Source organism: Typha angustifolia, chromosome 1, assembly GCF_048772165.1.
Source record: "Typha angustifolia cultivar Huaian chromosome 1, ASM4877216v1, whole genome shotgun sequence".
Classification (NCBI taxonomy): domain Eukaryota; kingdom Viridiplantae; phylum Streptophyta; class Magnoliopsida; order Poales; family Typhaceae; genus Typha; species Typha angustifolia.
This window is the reverse complement of record NC_133239.1, coordinates 2296964-2315231: the sequence shown is the minus strand read 5'-3', so window position 1 is coordinate 2315231 and position 18268 is coordinate 2296964. Positions and strand designations below refer to the sequence as shown.

Below are 18268 nucleotides of genomic sequence, written 5' to 3'. Positions count from 1 at the left end.
TTTCCAAATCCTAAAACTAAACTTATACTTGGCTACGTTCTTATTGAACCAACCAACCCATGGGTGAAATAGAGGACCGGAACGTAATGAAATAAATTCATACACTGTCGCAAACGAACAAAGATTAGATAAATTTTATTTTAATTTTTATTATTTTTCAAATGAAATCAGTTGAACTAAAGATACCTTTTGTTTGCCCTTTCTGGTTGCAATTTCAGAGAACGTAGTGAGAACTTTTCTCATTAAATCTCTAGCAGTGGAGTTTTAGTTTGTTATTACGCATTACAAAAGTTCCATAGGCAAGAATTTAATAAGAGTGTTAACTGATAAATACACCCACAAGGCCACAGAATTAACTTTGTATTCCGATTTGAGAAGAGTATAAGTAATACATCATGGGAATCATCGTGTCATCAACATAGAACATGAAAGCATTCTCCATGCTAGGCATTAATCTGGACTGAGATCTCTCTTCCAACATGGGAATGGACATCAAAAAGATCCTCCAGTGAAGTGGTTTTCCTGTGCCTTGGCCTGCCAGCTTCTTTCAGCAGCACTGCCAATCTTTTTCTCTCATCATGAACATCTGGGCTAGCTGTGCCCAGCTTCTCCTCCCTCGTTGCAACAATAAATTCCAATAAGTCAATGGCGTCGTTTAACCTGCATCAGAATAGCAAGTAAGGATCATAAGAAGCATTTCCTTTATGTAAACCTCGCAATTTTCTTACTTTAAGATATATCATTATGGTTGCACTGTAACATTTAGGAAAATGTATATGAGGATGAAGTTCTGATTGATGGTTAGTATGAATATGGATCTTAACCTGTCATCGAAAGCCAGAACTAAGTTGCTTTTGGAAGAAAGAAGCTTACTGTTTATGAACTTATTAGTTAGAAATATGACAAAGAAAAATACCGTGAACTCTAGTTCTTTAATATCTAGATAGCACAATCAAATTGGAACCTATGATTTAGGAATTGTAATTAAAGAGCTTCTAGCCTATTTTCTTTTCGGTTAGATCCAAAAGAATGGCATCCAAATTGCAAGATTCTCAGAAAAATGGATGAGTCTAAATAGGACAAAAAGTTCATATATAAAGGATTACCCTGATCAACTTCGTAGGGAAAAAAATAAATAAACAAGCTCAGGTGTCAGATTATATATTTATTGAACTCCTGAACCAAAGAAAATCATAAGGAATCAAGATACTGTACCTTCCCATTGCATCATAAGTTCCTGCTAAATTGCTATAAACTTCAAGTGTGTTTGGATGATAAGGTCCATACTCTTTCACCATAATATTCTTGGCTTCCTTAAATAATTCAGCAGCTTCATTTATTTCATTCAGCTGAACGGATGCTAAACCCATTTGGTTCAGAGCCATACCAAAGAATCCAGGCTTTATTTCCCCACAAGCACGGAACTTCGTTATGGTACTCTGAAGGAAGGAGTAAGATTCAGAATAGTTTCTTTTGATGTAATGCAGTACTCCCATCTGAGCCTCGATACCAGCAATAGTGCTTCGCTGACCTGAGATATCATTGTACATCTTATGTGCTCTCTGGAGCAGATTAAGTGCTTCATCAATATCATCCATAGATCCATAGATAGCAGAAATTTCAGTGAGACCACAAGCAATTTCCTCAAGGGAAGCCCCTTGAAGAGGCTTTCCATAGATCTGCAGGGCATTTTCACAAAAGAACTTTGATTTCCTGAATTTTCCCTTCCGGTTATAAAGATCAGCAAGACGTATGAAAACAGAAGCAACAGATTGATGGTTCTCTCCTTTGGTTGACCTGAATACTGTAAGTGCTTTCTGGTATGCGAAGACAGCATCATCATATCTACCTAAAGCTAGATAAACATCTCCTATGCTGCAATCAACTGAAGCAACCTCCATTTCCTCACCATTGGACATCATGGCCATGCTTGCTAGCACTAGATGCTTGAGAGCATTCTCATAATCTCCTTTGGTATCATAGATTAAGCCCATGAGCCTCCTATCTGCTGTTTCTTCCAGAGAAGAAAAATCATCCTTTTCTCGGTGGATATCAAGAGCCATCCTGCACATTCTCTCTGCCTCATCAAATTGCAATGTCTGCAAATGAGCCTCCGCCAAATATCTGCATGTCTCACCGACCCTTGAATCCATGTCGCCCAATGCTTGCCTTTGAACCTCTAGACCTCTTTTATAACACTTTAGCGAAGACTCCAGCTGGCCTGATATCGCATAAACATCACCCAATTGCATATACCCAAAAAACATAGCGAGGGCATGATCATGGCCCTGATTGGGGTCTGGAATTTGTAGTGACTGCTCCAGCACAGAGATTGCCTGGTCGTATTTCTTTAAATTGCAACAGATTGCCGCTACAGTGTGCAGACTCGTGACCAGATCCAAATTGGGTCTACCACCGGCACATTTCTCAAAGGATTTGGCTGCTCGAAGTGCAAATACCAGAGCCTTTTGTGGGCTATCTCCTGAAGCCATTGCATGCCTTGCTTGCTTAAGCAGAAAGGGCCCAAGATGCGGGTTAGACGTGCCTGCATCCAAGTCAACGTCTTCCTTCAGCATCTTGGCATCTACATCTGATAAACTTCTTCTCTTCTTCACTAGGCTTTTTCCTATGTTAGATCCCTTTTCACCACATTCCTTGTCCTTCATGCTAGATTTTGCTTTCATGAGGACTTCTGATTGAAACTGCATTAGAGGAGGCTTCTCAGACTTCTTTGATAATGCAGTGGACTTGTTGCCGGGTGAATGGGCTTTGCATGTCTTCTCGCACTTCCTGTCAGCAAACTCATCAACTCCTTTTGTAATTGAATCCTTCACATTGCCATAGTCCTCTTTAACCACCTCCACAGTCTTTACCTCGCCATCAACGGAACCACACAACTTAGAATCAACCATTGGCACATTGTTTTCGCATCCAAATCTCCGGTGCGGAGGTAAGCCATCGTTGCAGCTCTTCTTCCCACGTACCCTCCCACGCAGTTCCTCGGTCGAAGTGTTAATGCTTCCTATGTTGGTCGAATAAGACCTCCTTTGCTGAGTGCTTTGGTTAGTCGAAGTACTAGATGATTTATTTTCAGGTAAGTTCCTTCTGATGTAGGAGGAATTCACCTTATTCATTACAATGCTCCCATTAACTTGATCGTTTAACCCCGGCATTATAATTCAGATGGGGATAACGAATTCAAGTCTCAGACAGACTACAGACCTCCTCCAAGGAAAACAACCTATTATAGAACAGCCAAGAAAAAAAAAACATAAAATTGATTACAGAAGGAGAAAAAAGACCTGCTTAGGCATTAGATTGGATGGAAATGCTCACAAAATCAAAACCGTTAATTGAGATAAACATAGTCACTAATTACACAGAATCCACGTTAACCCAAATGATTCATAATATTTAAATCTGCAATTGGGCAATCACGAAATTATGATATAGCAAGAAAAGATAATAAAAGCGACCATTTCTTTCCAGAAATCGAGCAACAGCACCAATTCACCGATTGAATCCATCGTTATTCTATCGATATCAAAGAACCTTTTTGCACTCGAAAACCCAAACAAGGAATCCATAAATTTATCACAAATACTATTTAAATGGGGCGAAGAATATATGAATGACCAAATTGCAACAGGCCATACCCTAGATCTTGAATCAGAGAAAAAGATGGTCCTTTTCCATTAAATTCAATAGATCTTGAGTCGAAATCACGGGGTTGCAGAGGACGAATGTGGGGAAGAGAAATTCCGCCACCTTCATCGCCTGCAACCGCATGGCTCTGTTTCTTTTATAGCTGGCTCGACTTCTATATAAGAACGGGAAGGATCGCGGATTGACCGAATTGCCCTTCTGTCGTCCTAATCGGAATCTTCTAATGGTTGATAGTAAATAGGATGATGAGGTTCGTTGGCTTCGTGGGGTTTAAGGTCAGAGATGAATGATGTTAACAATTTGAGGAGTATTTTATCCACAAAAAAAATTAGAAAATAAAGAAAACAGAGAAACAAGAGAAAAAGAAGAAGAAGGAAATTTGAGGTGTAATTTGCAAATAATCTGTGTAATTATCTTTAAATTATTTATCATCTATCCACGTGGATTCCGTAAAGCAATCACACAAAAAGGTAACTTAATTTTAGATGCGAATAAGTGATAAGTTAGACAATATATTTTTCTTTTTATAACAATGCCTACGTAGAGAGGAGATACAAGTAGAGATCAAGTAGAGATCTGCAAGCTTAGTTCAATATTTTAATTTTGAAGAACTCAATAGAGTGCTTTATTTTTTCTTCAAAATTTCAGCAGGTCAAGCAGTTGACCACTCTTACCAGTATATTTGCATTCATCTTCATCTGATAGCATTTACTAGGATTTTAAAACTCACACGCACATTGTAGAAAATCTTGAAATTTTCCTCTATCACTACTCTGAACAGAGATAATAGATAATCTAGAATCTGCTTGCAAGTATCACTAAGTCAGATATATGTATTGATAGCCAAGAACAGCTAACTATCTAGTAGATCCAAGATTTAGTAATAATATATCACCAAACCCAGATTTACATATAGAAAACAAGAGAGTTTGGAGAGTAGCAGTTCTGATGAGCTACCTCAGATTTACACTGGATGCTTGCTTGCTTACCCAAAACTTCTTCCTTTCAAACCCTCATGCTATCGGATATATGACAACCTTTCCAGTAGCTCTCCCAGTTTCAAGATAAGAGAATGCCTCAACCACTTGGGAAAAAGAGAAGGGGCTCTTAGGATCAAGAAGAGGGTTCACCTTACCATTCTCAAGAAAAGGGTTAAGCTTTGCAAGGGAAGCCCCATTAGAAGTGACGACGAATCTGAAACCTGGGGGAGTGACAGCACCAGTGAGAACTACCACACTGCCCCCTTCTTTCACTGCTTTCACTGCTCTTTCGCACTGACCTGTATAAGTTTACAGGTAGCAAATAAACATGAAAGCTGAAAAAGATTTAAGCATGTCAGTTCTTAAAGGAGTTAAGCTTGTGACTTATTCCAATTACGACAAGATTTATTCTCAATTATCTGCAATCCTGTATATCAATGTCATAGTTTTAACTCTCCTTAAATTTTAGATTTAAGGAGTTTTGATGGTATTCTCCCATTCTTTTTTCTAAAAGTAGTTTTGTAATTGTTTCACCAGAGAATCAAGTAGAAGTAAGTCTTACCAACAGTATCATATACTACATCAAACTTCTCTGGTAGCTCTTCAAAGTTTTCCTTGGTGTAGTCTATTGCTAAATCAGCTCCTAGATTTTTCAGTACCTCCAGTTTTCCGGTGCTAGAAGTGGCAACAACTTTTGATGCACCAAAGACTTGCTTTGCTAGCTGCAAAAGAAAACAATATGTCAAAGTTGATATGTATATGTAGGAATATCTGACAAGCCCTTGATCCAAAGCACAAAATAGAACCATAAAGGAAGAGCATATGTGCAACAAAGGGAGTAGCTCTGATGTTGGTGGGGCATAAACAGTTTCAGTTTCTACAAGGCAAGCAGATCATAGAATACTACTCTTATTTGTAGTACTAGCTACAAAAATGATCCTGTCAATTTTTACTGGCAACCATTTCCAGTTATTATATGCAGAGGAACAAGCATACAAAAAAAAAAAGTGAGATGTTACACAATTACTGGTCTCGGTAAATCAATCAAAAAAGTTGGCAATGTTTCTTTGGTTATCAAAACAGCTAATCCACTCTAGTGTCTGGCATTGTGTTTCCTGTGAACAACTTTTACTTGCTAACGGAGATTACTTGCAATCAAAGTCAACGACTTCTTACATTCTGATGCTATTGATATTTTATCTACGTACCCACTAGAAATTTAAACTTGCTAAAGTAGAAGTCATAAACCAAATAGAAAACTAGCAGCAAAATTCTTCAGCTCAATTATAGTAAGTAAGAATGAACGGAATGGTGAAGAATTCAGTACCTGAATCACCAGGGAACCTACTCCACCAGCACCACCTAGCACAAGAATAGATTTACCAGCAGAAAATCCAGCTCTTTCCAAACCCTCATATGCTGTCTCAATAACTAGCGGCAGACTAGCAGCCTGCGCAAAATCTAGATTCTTAGGTTTAATAGCCAACAACTTCTCCTCAACAGCCGTGTATTCTGCAAGCGAACCATATTGCTTTGGATTCTCCAAAGCTTTCTCATTTATGTCACCATATACTTCATCTCCTTCTTTTAGATTCTTGACTTGGCTACCCACCTTAACCACTACACCAGCCACATCATAACCTGGAACAGTCTACCAATCAACAAGAACATTGATAAATTAAAGGACTATAGATGATTGAAATTTCTAAAATTTCGACAAGATCAAGGCGTCCCAACTCCCAAGTGCTAATAAACTCACCAAAAATGAAGATATAAATAGGCATTTATTAAGAGATAAATTAAACTCACTGGTAAAGGGGAATCGGTAGCTTTGAACTTCCCCTGCCTCCTCTTGAAATCCACCGGGTTGATCGCGGCGGCGAAAACCTTGACAAGAACTTGGTCTTCCTTCACCTCCGGGACCGCGACCCCCTCGTCGAACCGCAAGACGCCGGCATCGCCGTATTCGTCGTAGGCCCACGCCTTCATCTTCTTAGGAATCTCCAAACCAGCAGCGACGGCAGTCTCCGTCGATGAGGATGCCGATTGCGAGCTCGCGGAGACTCTGAGAAGAGGAAAAGCCCCAACTTGGTCTCTCCTTGGTCTTCTTATGCTTCTAGTAGAGAATCCTCTCTTTAGAATGGAAGGGGAGGAAGGAGAGATTAAGGCTTTGAGAGGGGAGGAGAAGAGGTGGTGGTGGGATTTGAAGGGGATGGCGGAGGAGAGGAGAGCTTCCATACTCCAACGGCTATCACCAACTGCTTTATCCTTTCCCGGGGATGTTGGGGGAAATGAAACGAGTGAGAACGATTAAAAGAGAAGAGGATAAGTTCACCGCCGGTAGGAATAAGTGGAAGGGAATTTTCAGTTCACACCCTGCATTGGTGTATATTTACTTTGGTTCAAACTATCCACTCCACTGGAAAAGTATAAGGATGGTTAAGGACTTAAAGGGTATTTTTAATTACTTTATTCGATAATGTAAAACCAAAGCAAAATAGATAAAAGACATGGTTAAACTGAAATAAACACATAATATAGGGAGTGAAAAAAAAATTCCTTAAAAATTAGAAGAATGAGACTTCGATATAATATTATTCCATCACAATGGAAAAAACCTCTCTATATTACAGCCACCCAGTAATAAATATATATTTCAAACTGCTACTGGGTTAATCAATTATACTCACAACCCGATTTCCAGTAAACAAGTTTAAAAGCTTTTATTTGTTTTATTAAGAGAAGAAAGAAAGAAGGAAAAAAGAAAAGGGAAAAGAAGGTTTGTATAGCAAATTTACAACAAATAGGCATTCTTCACATACTCATCTACGGATCCCAGCTGAAGACATTGTATGCAGAGATGATCGAGCTGAGAGCAAGTGCGATGAATGCCAGAAAAGACATGGCAACAGAGGCACTGATCATCTTTGTGAAGTCATCGCCTCCAAATCTTGATACCCAGACATCGTTACGGGAGGCTGCCGCTGATGATGCTGAGATTAGTAGATAAGCCAACACCTGCAATACAAACCTTATAAGGTTTTCATCGTATCAATTTTGCAAAACATTAATGTTAAAACTTTATTTTGAATAAACATATGAAGCCATGCAAATCTCTTTTAACATTTGCACCCTGTTTATAAAAAGAAAAAGCAAAGAAAACAAAAAACCTCATTAAATATTATACCCTATCTTTTATGCAAGCATATATTAATTATCAGACTTTACCGTAACGTTTTATAATCGTGATGGCTAATTTATAAAAAAAATTAATATTTTTTTAGATGTTGGAATTAATATTTAATAAATTTCTCATTCGAAACATTATTCGCATATAATTTGAGTTCATTCTTTTATAAAGATCGACCTAATTATTTAATTTAAAATACTTAATTTTTATGTGTAACCTATAATTGATCTAGGAGATCATAATTTATTTTTTTTAAAACTTGTTGGTGTGCGCATATAAATTTCAAACTCTTAGCTATGTAAATAAGACAAATTTAAGCATAAAAAGTGTTCCTCTAGAACAAGAAACTACTAATAGGACAAAATAAATGAACCTACGAATTGACGTCATTTTACTTGAAACCAAAGTTTCAGAGTAAATTTTGCCGCCAGAAAAGGTTTTCACTAACCTGATCCATGGCCAAATCGAAGTAGGAACTCAATGGACGGCGAACGAAGTGCCTCATTTTGATCGTACGGTAGACCTCAGCGAACACCTGGTACACCGAGTAGAGAAACCCAATCACATTCACACCCACGCAGTACCTGCAGTACAAGATTAACTTAGTACTTCACCAACACGGCAACACGAAAGGCTCGATTCCGTAAACGTACCGGTATTCTTTGTATCGCTCGTAGGAGTCGCCGGCCCAGCCCTTCGTCTTATCGGCCGCCATGACCGAGAACGAGATCATGCACAGCACCACCGCCGAAACCCTAAGCCCGATCGCCGCCCTTCTCACCTCCGCATCCCTCAAGTTATCCGGCAACGCACGCACCCGTCCTCCGCCAGGCAACGCCTTCGCATCCGCCGGCGGCCGTTCCTCCCGATTCAGTCGGTTCGCTATCGTCACCACCGTCTCCGGCGTGGTCCGTGGCGGGCGGTCCGGGTTCGGCTTCGGGGTCGGGTTCGCGTTCGCGTTCTCCGCGGGGCGGAGCGGTGATCGGAGAGGGGAGCGGAGCGGGCTCCTATTGGGCGGAGGCAGCGGGGTCGGGTTCTCCGCCGCCTTCTCTGGCAGCGGTGAACGGAGCGGGGACTCCATGACGCTATCACTGATGGAAGTTGGAGGGTGGTTTCAAGAAATTAAATAGGTTATACACTTATACCATTCATTTATTTATTTATTTTGAATTATTGAGGGGGGTGGGAGGGGCCACTCGGAAGAGAATTTATTATACCAGAAGGAAGGAAAGAATTAAGGGCGAAGGAAAGCTACGATGACGAAGACGTAAAAGAAACGCGTTAAGTGGTGGTGTTAAAATTAAATTATGATAAGATATTATCAAAAATATAATTTTTATAAAGTAGGGTAAAGCAAATGCAACAATAGCCGAGGGGCCTAATCTGACTGATGTTATTGTGTGTTTCTCAGCTGGAAAGGCAGCAGTTTGAGTCATGTAAGACCTTTGTTGGTCTAAACCATAAGATAAGGTTACAGATGATCCATCTTAATCAGTGGTATGTGGTCATGCACTCATCCACATAAATTAGTATTATGTGAAATTGTGTAGAAAGAAATAAGAAAAGACCATCAAAGACGAGGAAAGTGAGACTAAAGTAAGCATGTGTAGGAAAATTGTTATAGGAGAAAGCAAGAGATGCTCTTCTGAATCTGATACCTTTCACTTGGAAGGCTTCTATACGAAAAGCCAAGGATCAAAATTATCAGAATAAGTTAATCAAATAGACCACTTGACACCAACCTCCTGTCCTGTATACTTGGACGTACCAGGTTCGTTCCCCAAATTGGGGATCACTAAGGTAGCTTTTGAGATCATGGACTTTCTATCTTTGCATGAGATTTCGTTAACGGTTTCAGTATCAGAATCTTCAGACAAATCAAGAAGACTTTCATGGCAACAGTTATAGTTTGAGCAGGAGAGTTAAGTAGCACCTGATTTTGACTTTCACGACAACTTTCATGCCAACTTATGCTCAAGCTTGACTTATTTCTCATTCAACCCAGGTTACCAGGTTTGAAGCATAATGAACAAATCATGGCTGTATAAATTAGTTGAATACCTACAGTGTAGAGTCCTTCTGTAAGAACTTGACAAGAAAATATCATTTGCAACTTGGTGGGTTTTTACACTTATAAACAGCAGAAGCTGGTTGCTTGTACTCTGGAATGCTGCCCGGGTCAACTATCCTTACCTCGCCAGGGGTGAAGTGCAGATCGTTGTGCCTGTATCCAAAGCAAAAGACATTTAGAATTGAAATTTCTACAGAGAAAAAGGAGGAAAGAGCCTTTCTTTGAGGAACATTACTAGGAGAAGCAAGTTGACAGTTTCACCACAACCAGGTCTCAATGATCAGCTTAAGGACTTGATAATAGCAAAGCAAGTGGTAGTTTTTAAAAAGATGCAGTTTTTGAATAAGGAAACATTTTAGGGAACAATTACTCTGCATTAGAATTCCGATTGCTGGTCTCTAGAAAATTACTTGATAAAATGAAGAACATTAGGCCAAAGATTGAGACAGATGGCAGTTAATTCATCAGAATGTCATCTTAGACAGCAGATAAGAATTATACAATCAAACGCCTTGGAAGATCTGCGGGACTTGGAGAGACAGTGGACATATTCAATGCAGAACAACTGTAAAAAGAACTAATAATAATCGTTACCTGCGCAAATCCAGCCCTACCAAGCCAGCTTGTAGAACTGTTAAATTGTCTGAATCTGGTGAAACAATAATTACAGTATCTCCAGAATACTGAGTCTCCAATATAGACATGAGTTGTGTGACCCGAACAAATACATCTGATACACTCTCATTCGGTGTTCCATCAGCAATTGGAGGAGGCTTGATATCTGGAGAAATATTATCTGAAGCATATACCTGAAGTACTTACACAAAAGAAGAAAATAAGAACACAAGTGATTGGCAGAAAGCTGCCGTGCAAATCATACACCACATAACTTCAGTTAGATGACCATTTATCTGAGTTAAGTAAAAGAAACGAGCAATTATACCCATAATTATAGCCTAATTCATCTCTATGCCGGTTCTTAATATTCTCAGGCTAATCCTTTCTAGTTTTTATCATGAGATGGATCAGGTATTTCCCTCAGTTCTCCAACCCATGGACTTCAAAGATTGGTAAGTGTTCTCATATTACATCAGTTGTGATCTAATAGGATAGCCACTTTTATCATCTAAATATCACTTAAATTATTTGCAATAAAAAAAGTCCAATCTTTAACCAGAGCTGAGGTTAACATAAGTTTAAAAGTTTCTCCAATGTTCTTGGTTTGACCAATAAAATATTCACTTTCTTATCTGAGAACAGTCATCTGAGAATATAGTACAGGAGGCAAGAGATAAATGAACCCAACACACATTGCTAATAATAGTATTCCATTTACTCCCATACCTCAGCTAAATCTCCCAAGCTCCTCCCTTCGAATGCCCCCAAACCCCTGGCATCCAAGAAGCTATACTCCGGCACGATACGACTAATAAAAACAAATATTAATCACCATAATTAGCGAAGATTACAAGTCCAGAACGAACACTCGCACCAAACCTGCGGTCGACTCCGTTGACGGAGGCGATGATCTCGGCGGCCTGGTAGGATCTCTGCGTAATGGACGGCCAAATCCAGCACGCGTCGTCGCACGCGCCGAGGCGCTTGAGCTCGAGCGCGGCACGTGCGGATTGGCGGAGGCCTTCCTGGGAGAGGCCGCTGTCGACGGAGGTCTTGGAGACAGGGTTGGTGCGGACGATGCCGGAGGATTCGTAGGATGACTCACCGGAACGAACGAGGAAGTAGCGGTTGACGAGGCGGGAAGGGGGCATGCGGAAGAGGCCGCGGGAGAAGGAAGGAGGAGTGGAGAGGGTGAGGGAGAGGGAGATGTGAAAGGAGAGGAGGAGGTGGCGGCGAAGGGGGAACAGGAGATTAGGCGATGGTGGTGGTGCCGGAGGAGGAGGGAGGAGCGGTGGTGGCGTAGGGTGGGATGGGGAGGTAAGCATTTGATCAGTGTTCCTTACGAGACTACGGAACTTTTGGTGGTTTGTATTTGGATAAAGGCTCCTTTTCCTTTGGTTTATATGCACGAGAGAGCCGATTAAATGGAATGGGGAGTCAATCACATAAATGTAGGACGTATTTGAAAAGAAAAAGTATTGTCGGAAATTTTGACTTCTTACATAGCAAAAGTTAAAAGTAACATATACGGAGCACAGATTTACCTATGAATGCAAAGAATCCATTAAACAATACAGTCTTGAGGAAAGTATTTAAGCAAACAATACAATCTAATGAACCAAGCCAGTTTGAATTCCTCATCAACAATAAGGTCTCAGCTTCCAATCTGTTACATGCAATCTAACCAGCTAAATAGTGTCCACACATAATAAATTGGTGGAATGCACATTATCCCGACACTGCATGAAATCTAATATTAAATTAACATCGAAAGAAATGTGCAGCCTGTCCTTTACTGATCTTACATCCATGATCCAGAAGTTGAGCGCACAAGACAATTGTTTAAGATCTGAAAAAAGAGCCTAGTAGCAGTACGAAGTCAGAGACGATGATCTGCTGTCAAGATTATCATTTTGTTGAACTTTCCACAAGCACCCAAAAAAAAAAAAAAATATTGAATCCTTCAGCTCCGGGGCTTTGATCCTTCAAATTCAAACATTAACTACATTTCTGATATTAGCTGGAGAATCCTTTGGGCTAGATGAGTATGGCCGGATCCTTTTTTTTTACATTTTTTGCCGAAAGGACTTTATATTTAGGGTTCCTATATTATTAACTGGTACCCAGCTCTAGGAAGTCTTGCTCAGGCTCTTGAAAAGAACTCATGTGCCTTATAGTACCTGTCAAGGACCACATTGTAGAGTGGATGGACTGGTTCCAACAAATTCGAGTATGGGCCTAGTACCGCATTGGGCAATGGAGCAGAATCAAAATCTCGTGTACAGCTATATTGGCTCACAGAGAGACCACTGAGACAGTAACATGTGTGGTAGAAATCTCGGTGCTTCCCGGGCTTGTCCTTGAAACCTCCCTCCAGGACCTGTAGAAGCAAAAGTTGACTGATAGATTCACCAAGCTCAGATAAAAAATTATGCATTAGAAAAAAGTTTGTAGCAAATACAACCTTAAATCTCTATATAGTAGCAGTGCACCCATGATCCTATATATGCCTATATTGATTTAACTGTTCCACCTAAATAGTTTACTGTCCATATATGTGGAGGAAGGTTTAGATTCAGTTAATCTTTCTGAACCACCAGTTTTTTATCTCAACGAGCTAGGATAGCTAATCTCCTGCCAAATTTTATTGCCCAAACCTGAATAAATCTTTCCATATTCTATGATATATTAACATTTGATAATGCATCAGTACCTGTGAACAGAGTATTATATATTGTTGTAATGCGATGGCGTGAAATAGAGGACCTGTCTGATTCTGTCTCTTAACAAAAGCAAAACCAATATCTGAGAAGTCTCCTGTTTCAACAAACATTCCACTGTATAGTCAGGATTATGAGTGAGAAAATCTAGATGAGCATTGCAGCAGTGGAGTGAGAAAATTAGACTACTATAGAATTCAATGTCTGGTTAGCAATCACAAAGCTAAATGGCTGATTGAATCAAAGTACAGTGAAGCAACCACACTGCTCTGAGTAAACCATAGCCTGATCACAAGGGCCTCCGGTTAAGTTTATTCTACATCAGAGCTTATATAAGGTGCTCTACCTACACTTTTAGAATGAGTAGCAGGAAACAAATCCATGTGAATGCTTACCAATACAGGATCTCTCTCCAGCCAAATCAGATGATCTAGTGCCAGAGGCAATGTCTGCAGATTCCTCTCTATTGACAAATGATGATTTCAATTGTCCATCAACCATTTGCATCAACTTTTGCATTAAAGCAAACACACCTCCCTAGTAAAATCGCATATTTTTTAGAACAAAAAGTGGAGCACTTAGAAAGAAAACGGAAGATGGAGATGACAATTACTTGCCAAAAGGAATAGCAACCATCGACCAATTTATTTGTTCGACCTTGAAATCCACATTCAACTCCTTGACGAAACGCCACCCAACCCTATTAGCAATAATGAAACCAACAAATTGTTGGGCAAAGTACATTCTGAAAAGTGATCTACAAATATCTTTGTAAGCATCTGGTAATCAACAAAAAGAACAAGGACTAATGCAAGTAAACTATATGGTAAAAGCAGGTAGAGTTAAGACGAATATTTGCTAGCTTCCTGATCAGGAAAGTGTGCCAATTTGCGCTAGAATTCTCTTATGAAATTAAAGAAAGTATGTATAAAAGAAAAATTGATCACACTTCCTATAAATATTAGGACATCAGTAATGCATTTACTGTCACAAGAAATTTAATGTGTGAACTACAAGAACAAGCACTAAGGATCCCAGACATCATATTCTGGAAATAGGCACACATGAGACAATACTCCATAAGTAAAAGGAATTCAGATAATAAAATTAAGTAAAAAGAGAATATAGACAAAAAGAAACACCTCGAGAACTCAAAAGCGTATGATATTTATAGACTTGCTTACCATCAAACCAGGCAGGTCAAGCTTATCAGCCTCGTTAATCAGAATCATTGTGGCCAGCCCACAAAATGTGTACCTTAAGAAAAGCAATTTCAAAATGTAAGGTCAAACTACATTGCAATATTTTTAATTAGCACAATGATGCATCCATCGGCATGACACAAAAGTTAAGTTTCCAATGAAACATACCCACCATGAGCTTCAGAATGAGGCTCCCCAGCAATACCACCTTCATACGTTTGACATCTGAAGTGAAGAAATTAGTGAATTATTATTAATCATATAAAGGAACACTAAAGAGCAGCAACACACAGATAAAATTGGAATAACAAAGGAAAGATATTTATCAACACACCACTACAATCCAACATAAAGAATTTCACTAAAAAGGCTGCTTTATAAATGAATGTTAAAGAGATCAACCAAAATTTGAATGGACCAGACCTGCAAAAGGAATATAGGCAAAACTAAAAAAACATATAGAAAGAATATATATATATATATATATATATATATATATATATATATATATATATGCCATAAACAGAAGTTCCCTAAAATATAAAATACTGCTTCATAAAGAGAAAATATAATAGATTGCTGAATTTTGTGGAAAATTTATGCAAGAGGAAGGAGGCAATGAAAATATCATGAAGAACAAACCTCAATATGTAACTTCCAAGATCTTCCGCAAGTTCAATATCCAGAATGTTCAAAAGACTTGCAACCTGATTCCATAACAATAAGTTTGAGCTTCTGAGTATAGAGTGGAAAAAACCTAACAAGACGTAAGATTGAACTCATTGAACAATATGGTTTGCACTTTGCGATTGGTGGTGTTAGTAGTTACACCCAGAATGTTATGTTCACAGGAATGCTTTGTATCTTTACATAAACTTGCTGGAGTCATATTACCACATCTCAAAGCAGTTTCCAAGTTATTATTATGGAAGAGAGTTGAGGTTTTTACATACATACTGACTAAGATAGACTTAATATCATATCTAACCCAGAAAACTTTGGAGCTGAACCTAGATCATCACCATCACCATTTGGAGATACTTAGATCCACACTACTCACTCAGGAAGGTATAGAATAAACTTAGTAAATTCAAGATCTTTGTCCCTGATTGCATAAGTTACACATGTAAAATGCAAGTATTAAATAGAAAAGGCAATGATGAGAACTAACTTACCGAGATTGCTGTATAGCAAGCACGAACATCAATCTCACCACCATCATGCATCCTGATTAAAAGAAGAATACTGTCTATTAAACTAAATCTTTTTGCCATAGCATAAATAGTTTATTACATTCTAAGCAGTAAATGATCAATGAATAAACTAATTGAAAGGCGCTAGATATTGATTTTGGTAATGAAGCAGAAAAGAATAAAAAAGAGGCAATTTTAGATCAAACAAGCTCCAAAGTTCTATAGGAGCTTAGGTGCTGGTCACCATGCATATGTGTAACTATGTCAAAAATTAGCAACACAAATATGAGATCGGGTGCCCTTAGGAGAGAATAAAGATCTAATGTGCATGACTGCACTTTCAGCGAGAAAGCAAGTTGAGGAGCAACACTACTAGAAAAGGAAGCAGGATCCACAACTACAACATGTCCATATTGATGCTTCAGATAGAAGAATCTGATTTTTCGCAACATAAACTTTTCAAGCAGGTGTGATAATGTAGCATGTCCAGCCAACAAATAGGATAACTTATCCCAGAAGCAGGACAAACCATGGGCATGACCTGATAAACATTGATGCAATATTCTATCTTTATAGCATCTAACAGGTCAAGTTTAAGACACAAGCAACTTTCACTTAAGAGCAAATCACATCTCTCTGCATTATCAATTGCGCATCCAAGTTCTTTCATGCAGGGGTAGTTCCTAATAATCAAGAAATTTCTTAAAAGGTAAAACCCAATAGTGGGATCTAATTGATAAATACTATTCTAATCATACCTGAAGGCTCCTGAAGAATCTTTCATCCGCAACAAAAACTTGTACAAATAACCTCTGAGAAACAAAGAACATAAAATTTCGTTAATCAAAAGGCACCAAAATTGGCACGTAATCAGATGATGATACAACAAAAATGACTACCTATTTATCGATGATAAAGCTCTATCACTTCCTAAAGTGACAAGTGCATTTACTGCAGCATAAGTTGTTGCAAGATGAGGCATCTGACAGAAGAATTTGACAAAATGAATAGTCAGAGGAAAATGAAAGGAAGTATAATGTTGCCGAACATATGCTCACTAATTTGCTGATAAAAATAACCAATATACCAACTGAAATGATCTAAAACTTTTCAGAAAATAATTACTCTCAAAAAAGAGGTGGCATCTACAAAGGATAGCACAGACCTGCCCTGGTCCACCACCATATCCACCATCTTTGTCCTGTATTGAACATCATAAAAGATCAAATTCTAGACAGAGTTGAAAGGAAAAAGGTGCGTGTTAAAGAGACTTAGTATCAAAGAACAGAGTTGACCTATGTGCAACTGCCTAGCATACGTTACTTTTAATATGCAAGGACCAAATCCAATAAGTCCTATACTTCTTTCACAGTTTCACCCCCAAATCCCTCCCAATTTGTAACTTTGAGTTTGAGTACATAAATATCCCCAATCATGACAAAGATAAGTGCACAATAGTCAAATGTTGGACTTTCTGTTGGGAAATTGCCTTAAACATAATCTTCAGATGGTTAATGTCACATAGAAAAGTTCAGGGTGGCGCTCTATACCTATTTTATAATACTAAAACCATGGGGGAGTAAATGTATTTTCCCCTAATTCAAGTCTTGAACTTCATCTGAACGATATAACAAAACAAATACAACACAAACGTCTTAGGAAATATCAAACCTGACAACGAGACAAGAAATCCACGATATCATCCTCAAGTTCTGGCTCGAGCATCTCTCCCAATAACGCAACCGAATGAATAATCCAGTAACACAGCCAAGGCCGACTGAATCCACAAACAACTCATCCTCATATAAACCAAAAAGCCATGGAACAGCATAAATATCGTCAAATAAGATGACAAATAAAAGGAGAAAACATCTTACTTAGCATCTAGCACGTTAAAGTTGGGCCCAAGTAGTCCGAGTCCTTTCGTCAAGTATTCCACATGCTTATCGCGCCACAATTCTAACCTACAACAAAAACAGGGGGGAAATGGCTTTTGATTCGAGCGAGCAAATCATCGAACAAGTGGTGGGCGAGTGACTCGCTGAGAAAAGATTACGAGTAAATAAGAGAAAAGGTTAAGTTTAGCAGTCGGTAGGAGAGTTTACATAAGAGATTGGGTGCGGGGTGCGACGCCATTCAGGACCCTGTAGATCTCGGCGACCTTGCCTTCTACACTGAGCTGCTCGAGCTGCGTCACGGTGAGCTGGATCCGGGGATCTGCCGCAGACGACGATGGCGAAGAAGAGGTAGAAGGAGAGGGTTTCATGGCTTCGCACACAGAGAGAGAGAGAGAGAGAGAGAGAGAGAGAGAGAGCGGCTTTGTTCTGCTAGCCCTTTCAGGCGTGCTCTATAAGCTTCTCTCCTTCACAAAAGTTTTACTTCCCACTTTGGAATCTAACGAGATTTCTTTTACAAGTACTTCGATGCAAGAATAATAAGTAGACTAACTACCGGACCAGATCTTCGAGTCAAACACAATAAAATTAATCCTCTATAAATTATCGCACTGTTGAACCGGGTTTGAACCAAATCACCACTTGCATACATATATAATTCTCTTCTCTTTTTCTTTTTCTTTTTCCTTTCCCAGGCGAGGCCCAGCACTAATGCTCGACTACACGACCTGTT

The 18268-nt window shown here is 39.1% G+C and overlaps 5 protein-coding genes across 8 annotated transcripts; all 5 read right to left on the bottom strand.

Moving 5' to 3' along the window:
• Positions 1–343: 343 nt before the first annotated feature.
• LOC140763273 (protein KINESIN LIGHT CHAIN-RELATED 1-like) lies at positions 344–3950 on the bottom strand. 2 transcript variants are annotated; one of them, XM_073101397.1, is made up of 3 exons: positions 3657–3688; positions 1216–3241; positions 344–660 (listed from the first exon to the last, which is right to left on the bottom strand). In XM_073101397.1, the coding sequence occupies exons 2-3, from the start codon at positions 3171–3173 to the stop codon at positions 444–446; spliced, it is 2175 nt and encodes a 724-aa protein (XP_072957498.1). In that variant the 5' UTR covers positions 3174–3241; positions 3657–3688; the 3' UTR covers positions 344–443. The 2 variants fall into 2 exon arrangements, with proteins under 2 accessions (XP_072957498.1, XP_072957489.1); XM_073101388.1 differs by having other exon boundaries at positions 1216–3950.
• A 500-nt stretch (positions 3951–4450) lies between these two features.
• On the bottom strand, positions 4451–6898 carry LOC140765005 (2-methylene-furan-3-one reductase). The gene is made up of 4 exons (XM_073103920.1): positions 6456–6898; positions 5974–6297; positions 5209–5368; positions 4451–4945 (listed from the first exon to the last, which is right to left on the bottom strand). The coding sequence occupies exons 1-4, from the start codon at positions 6882–6884 to the stop codon at positions 4680–4682; spliced, it is 1179 nt and encodes a 392-aa protein (XP_072960021.1). The 5' UTR covers positions 6885–6898; the 3' UTR covers positions 4451–4679.
• Positions 6886–9705, bottom strand: LOC140765024 (CASP-like protein 4A3). Of its 3 annotated transcripts, none has more exons than XM_073103951.1 (4): positions 8490–9705; positions 8285–8420; positions 7469–7664; positions 6886–7022 (listed from the first exon to the last, which is right to left on the bottom strand). In XM_073103951.1, exons 1-3 carry the CDS (start codon positions 8915–8917, stop codon positions 7473–7475), a joined length of 756 nt encoding a protein of 251 aa, XP_072960052.1. In that variant the 5' UTR covers positions 8918–9705; the 3' UTR covers positions 6886–7022; positions 7469–7472. The 3 variants fall into 3 exon arrangements, with proteins under 3 accessions (XP_072960052.1, XP_072960058.1, XP_072960044.1); XM_073103957.1 differs by having other exon boundaries at positions 6932–7065; XM_073103943.1 differs by lacking the exon at positions 6886–7022 and having other exon boundaries at positions 7207–7664.
• A 154-nt stretch (positions 9706–9859) lies between these two features.
• On the bottom strand, positions 9860–11920 carry LOC140765016 (uncharacterized). Its single transcript, XM_073103932.1, has 4 exons — positions 11405–11920; positions 11252–11333; positions 10502–10716; positions 9860–10060 (listed from the first exon to the last, which is right to left on the bottom strand). Exons 1-4 carry the CDS (start codon positions 11848–11850, stop codon positions 9940–9942), a joined length of 864 nt encoding a protein of 287 aa, XP_072960033.1. The 5' UTR covers positions 11851–11920; the 3' UTR covers positions 9860–9939.
• Positions 11921–12139: 219 nt separating this feature from the next.
• LOC140764998 (protein farnesyltransferase subunit beta) lies at positions 12140–18053 on the bottom strand. Its single transcript, XM_073103910.1, has 14 exons — positions 17746–18053; positions 17518–17604; positions 17312–17417; positions 16806–16841; positions 16540–16622; positions 16399–16452; positions 15623–15674; positions 15090–15154; positions 14616–14672; positions 14430–14502; positions 13859–13945; positions 13641–13782; positions 13239–13342; positions 12140–12905 (listed from the first exon to the last, which is right to left on the bottom strand). Exons 1-14 carry the CDS (start codon positions 17904–17906, stop codon positions 12669–12671), a joined length of 1344 nt encoding a protein of 447 aa, XP_072960011.1. The 5' UTR covers positions 17907–18053; the 3' UTR covers positions 12140–12668.
• Positions 18054–18268: the final 215 nt, after the last annotated feature.

Coding starts and splice junctions, on each gene's coding strand:
- LOC140765005 (XM_073103920.1), bottom strand. CDS start 6,884: ATGGAAGCTCTCCTCTCCTCCGCCATCCCCTTCAAATCCCACCACCAC. Junction 5,369..5,973: donor TAGGTTCCCTGGTGATTCAG/GTACTGAATTCT, acceptor TTTCTTTTGCAG/CTAGCAAAGCAAGTCTTTGG. Junction 4,946..5,208: donor TGTAGTATATGATACTGTTG/GTAAGACTTACT, acceptor AAACTTATACAG/GTCAGTGCGAAAGAGCAGTG.
- LOC140765016 (XM_073103932.1), bottom strand. CDS start 11,850: ATGCTTACCTCCCCATCCCACCCTACGCCACCACCGCTCCTCCCTCCT. Junction 11,334..11,404: donor GTCAACGGAGTCGACCGCAG/GTTTGGTGCGAG, acceptor TGTTTTTATTAG/TCGTATCGTGCCGGAGTATA. Junction 10,061..10,501: donor GTAGGGCTGGATTTGCGCAG/GTAACGATTATT, acceptor CTTTGGATACAG/GCACAACGATCTGCACTTCA.
- LOC140763273 (XM_073101388.1), bottom strand. CDS start 3,173: ATGCCGGGGTTAAACGATCAAGTTAATGGGAGCATTGTAATGAATAAG. Junction 661..1,215: donor ACTTATGATGCAATGGGAAG/GTACAGTATCTT, acceptor ATTCTGATGCAG/GTTAAACGACGCCATTGACT.
- LOC140764998 (XM_073103910.1), bottom strand. CDS start 17,906: ATGAAACCCTCTCCTTCTACCTCTTCTTCGCCATCGTCGTCTGCGGCA. Junction 17,605..17,745: donor CCCCGCACCCAATCTCTTAT/GTAAACTCTCCT, acceptor TTTTTGTTGTAG/GTTAGAATTGTGGCGCGATA. Junction 17,418..17,517: donor TTTAACGTGCTAGATGCTAA/GTAAGATGTTTT, acceptor TTGTGGATTCAG/TCGGCCTTGGCTGTGTTACT.
- LOC140765024 (XM_073103951.1), bottom strand. CDS start 8,917: ATGGAGTCCCCGCTCCGTTCACCGCTGCCAGAGAAGGCGGCGGAGAAC. Junction 8,421..8,489: donor GAGCGATACAAAGAATACCG/GTACGTTTACGG, acceptor CTTGTACTGCAG/GTACTGCGTGGGTGTGAATG. Junction 7,665..8,284: donor TCGATTTGGCCATGGATCAG/GTTAGTGAAAAC, acceptor TTTGTATTGCAG/GTGTTGGCTTATCTACTAAT.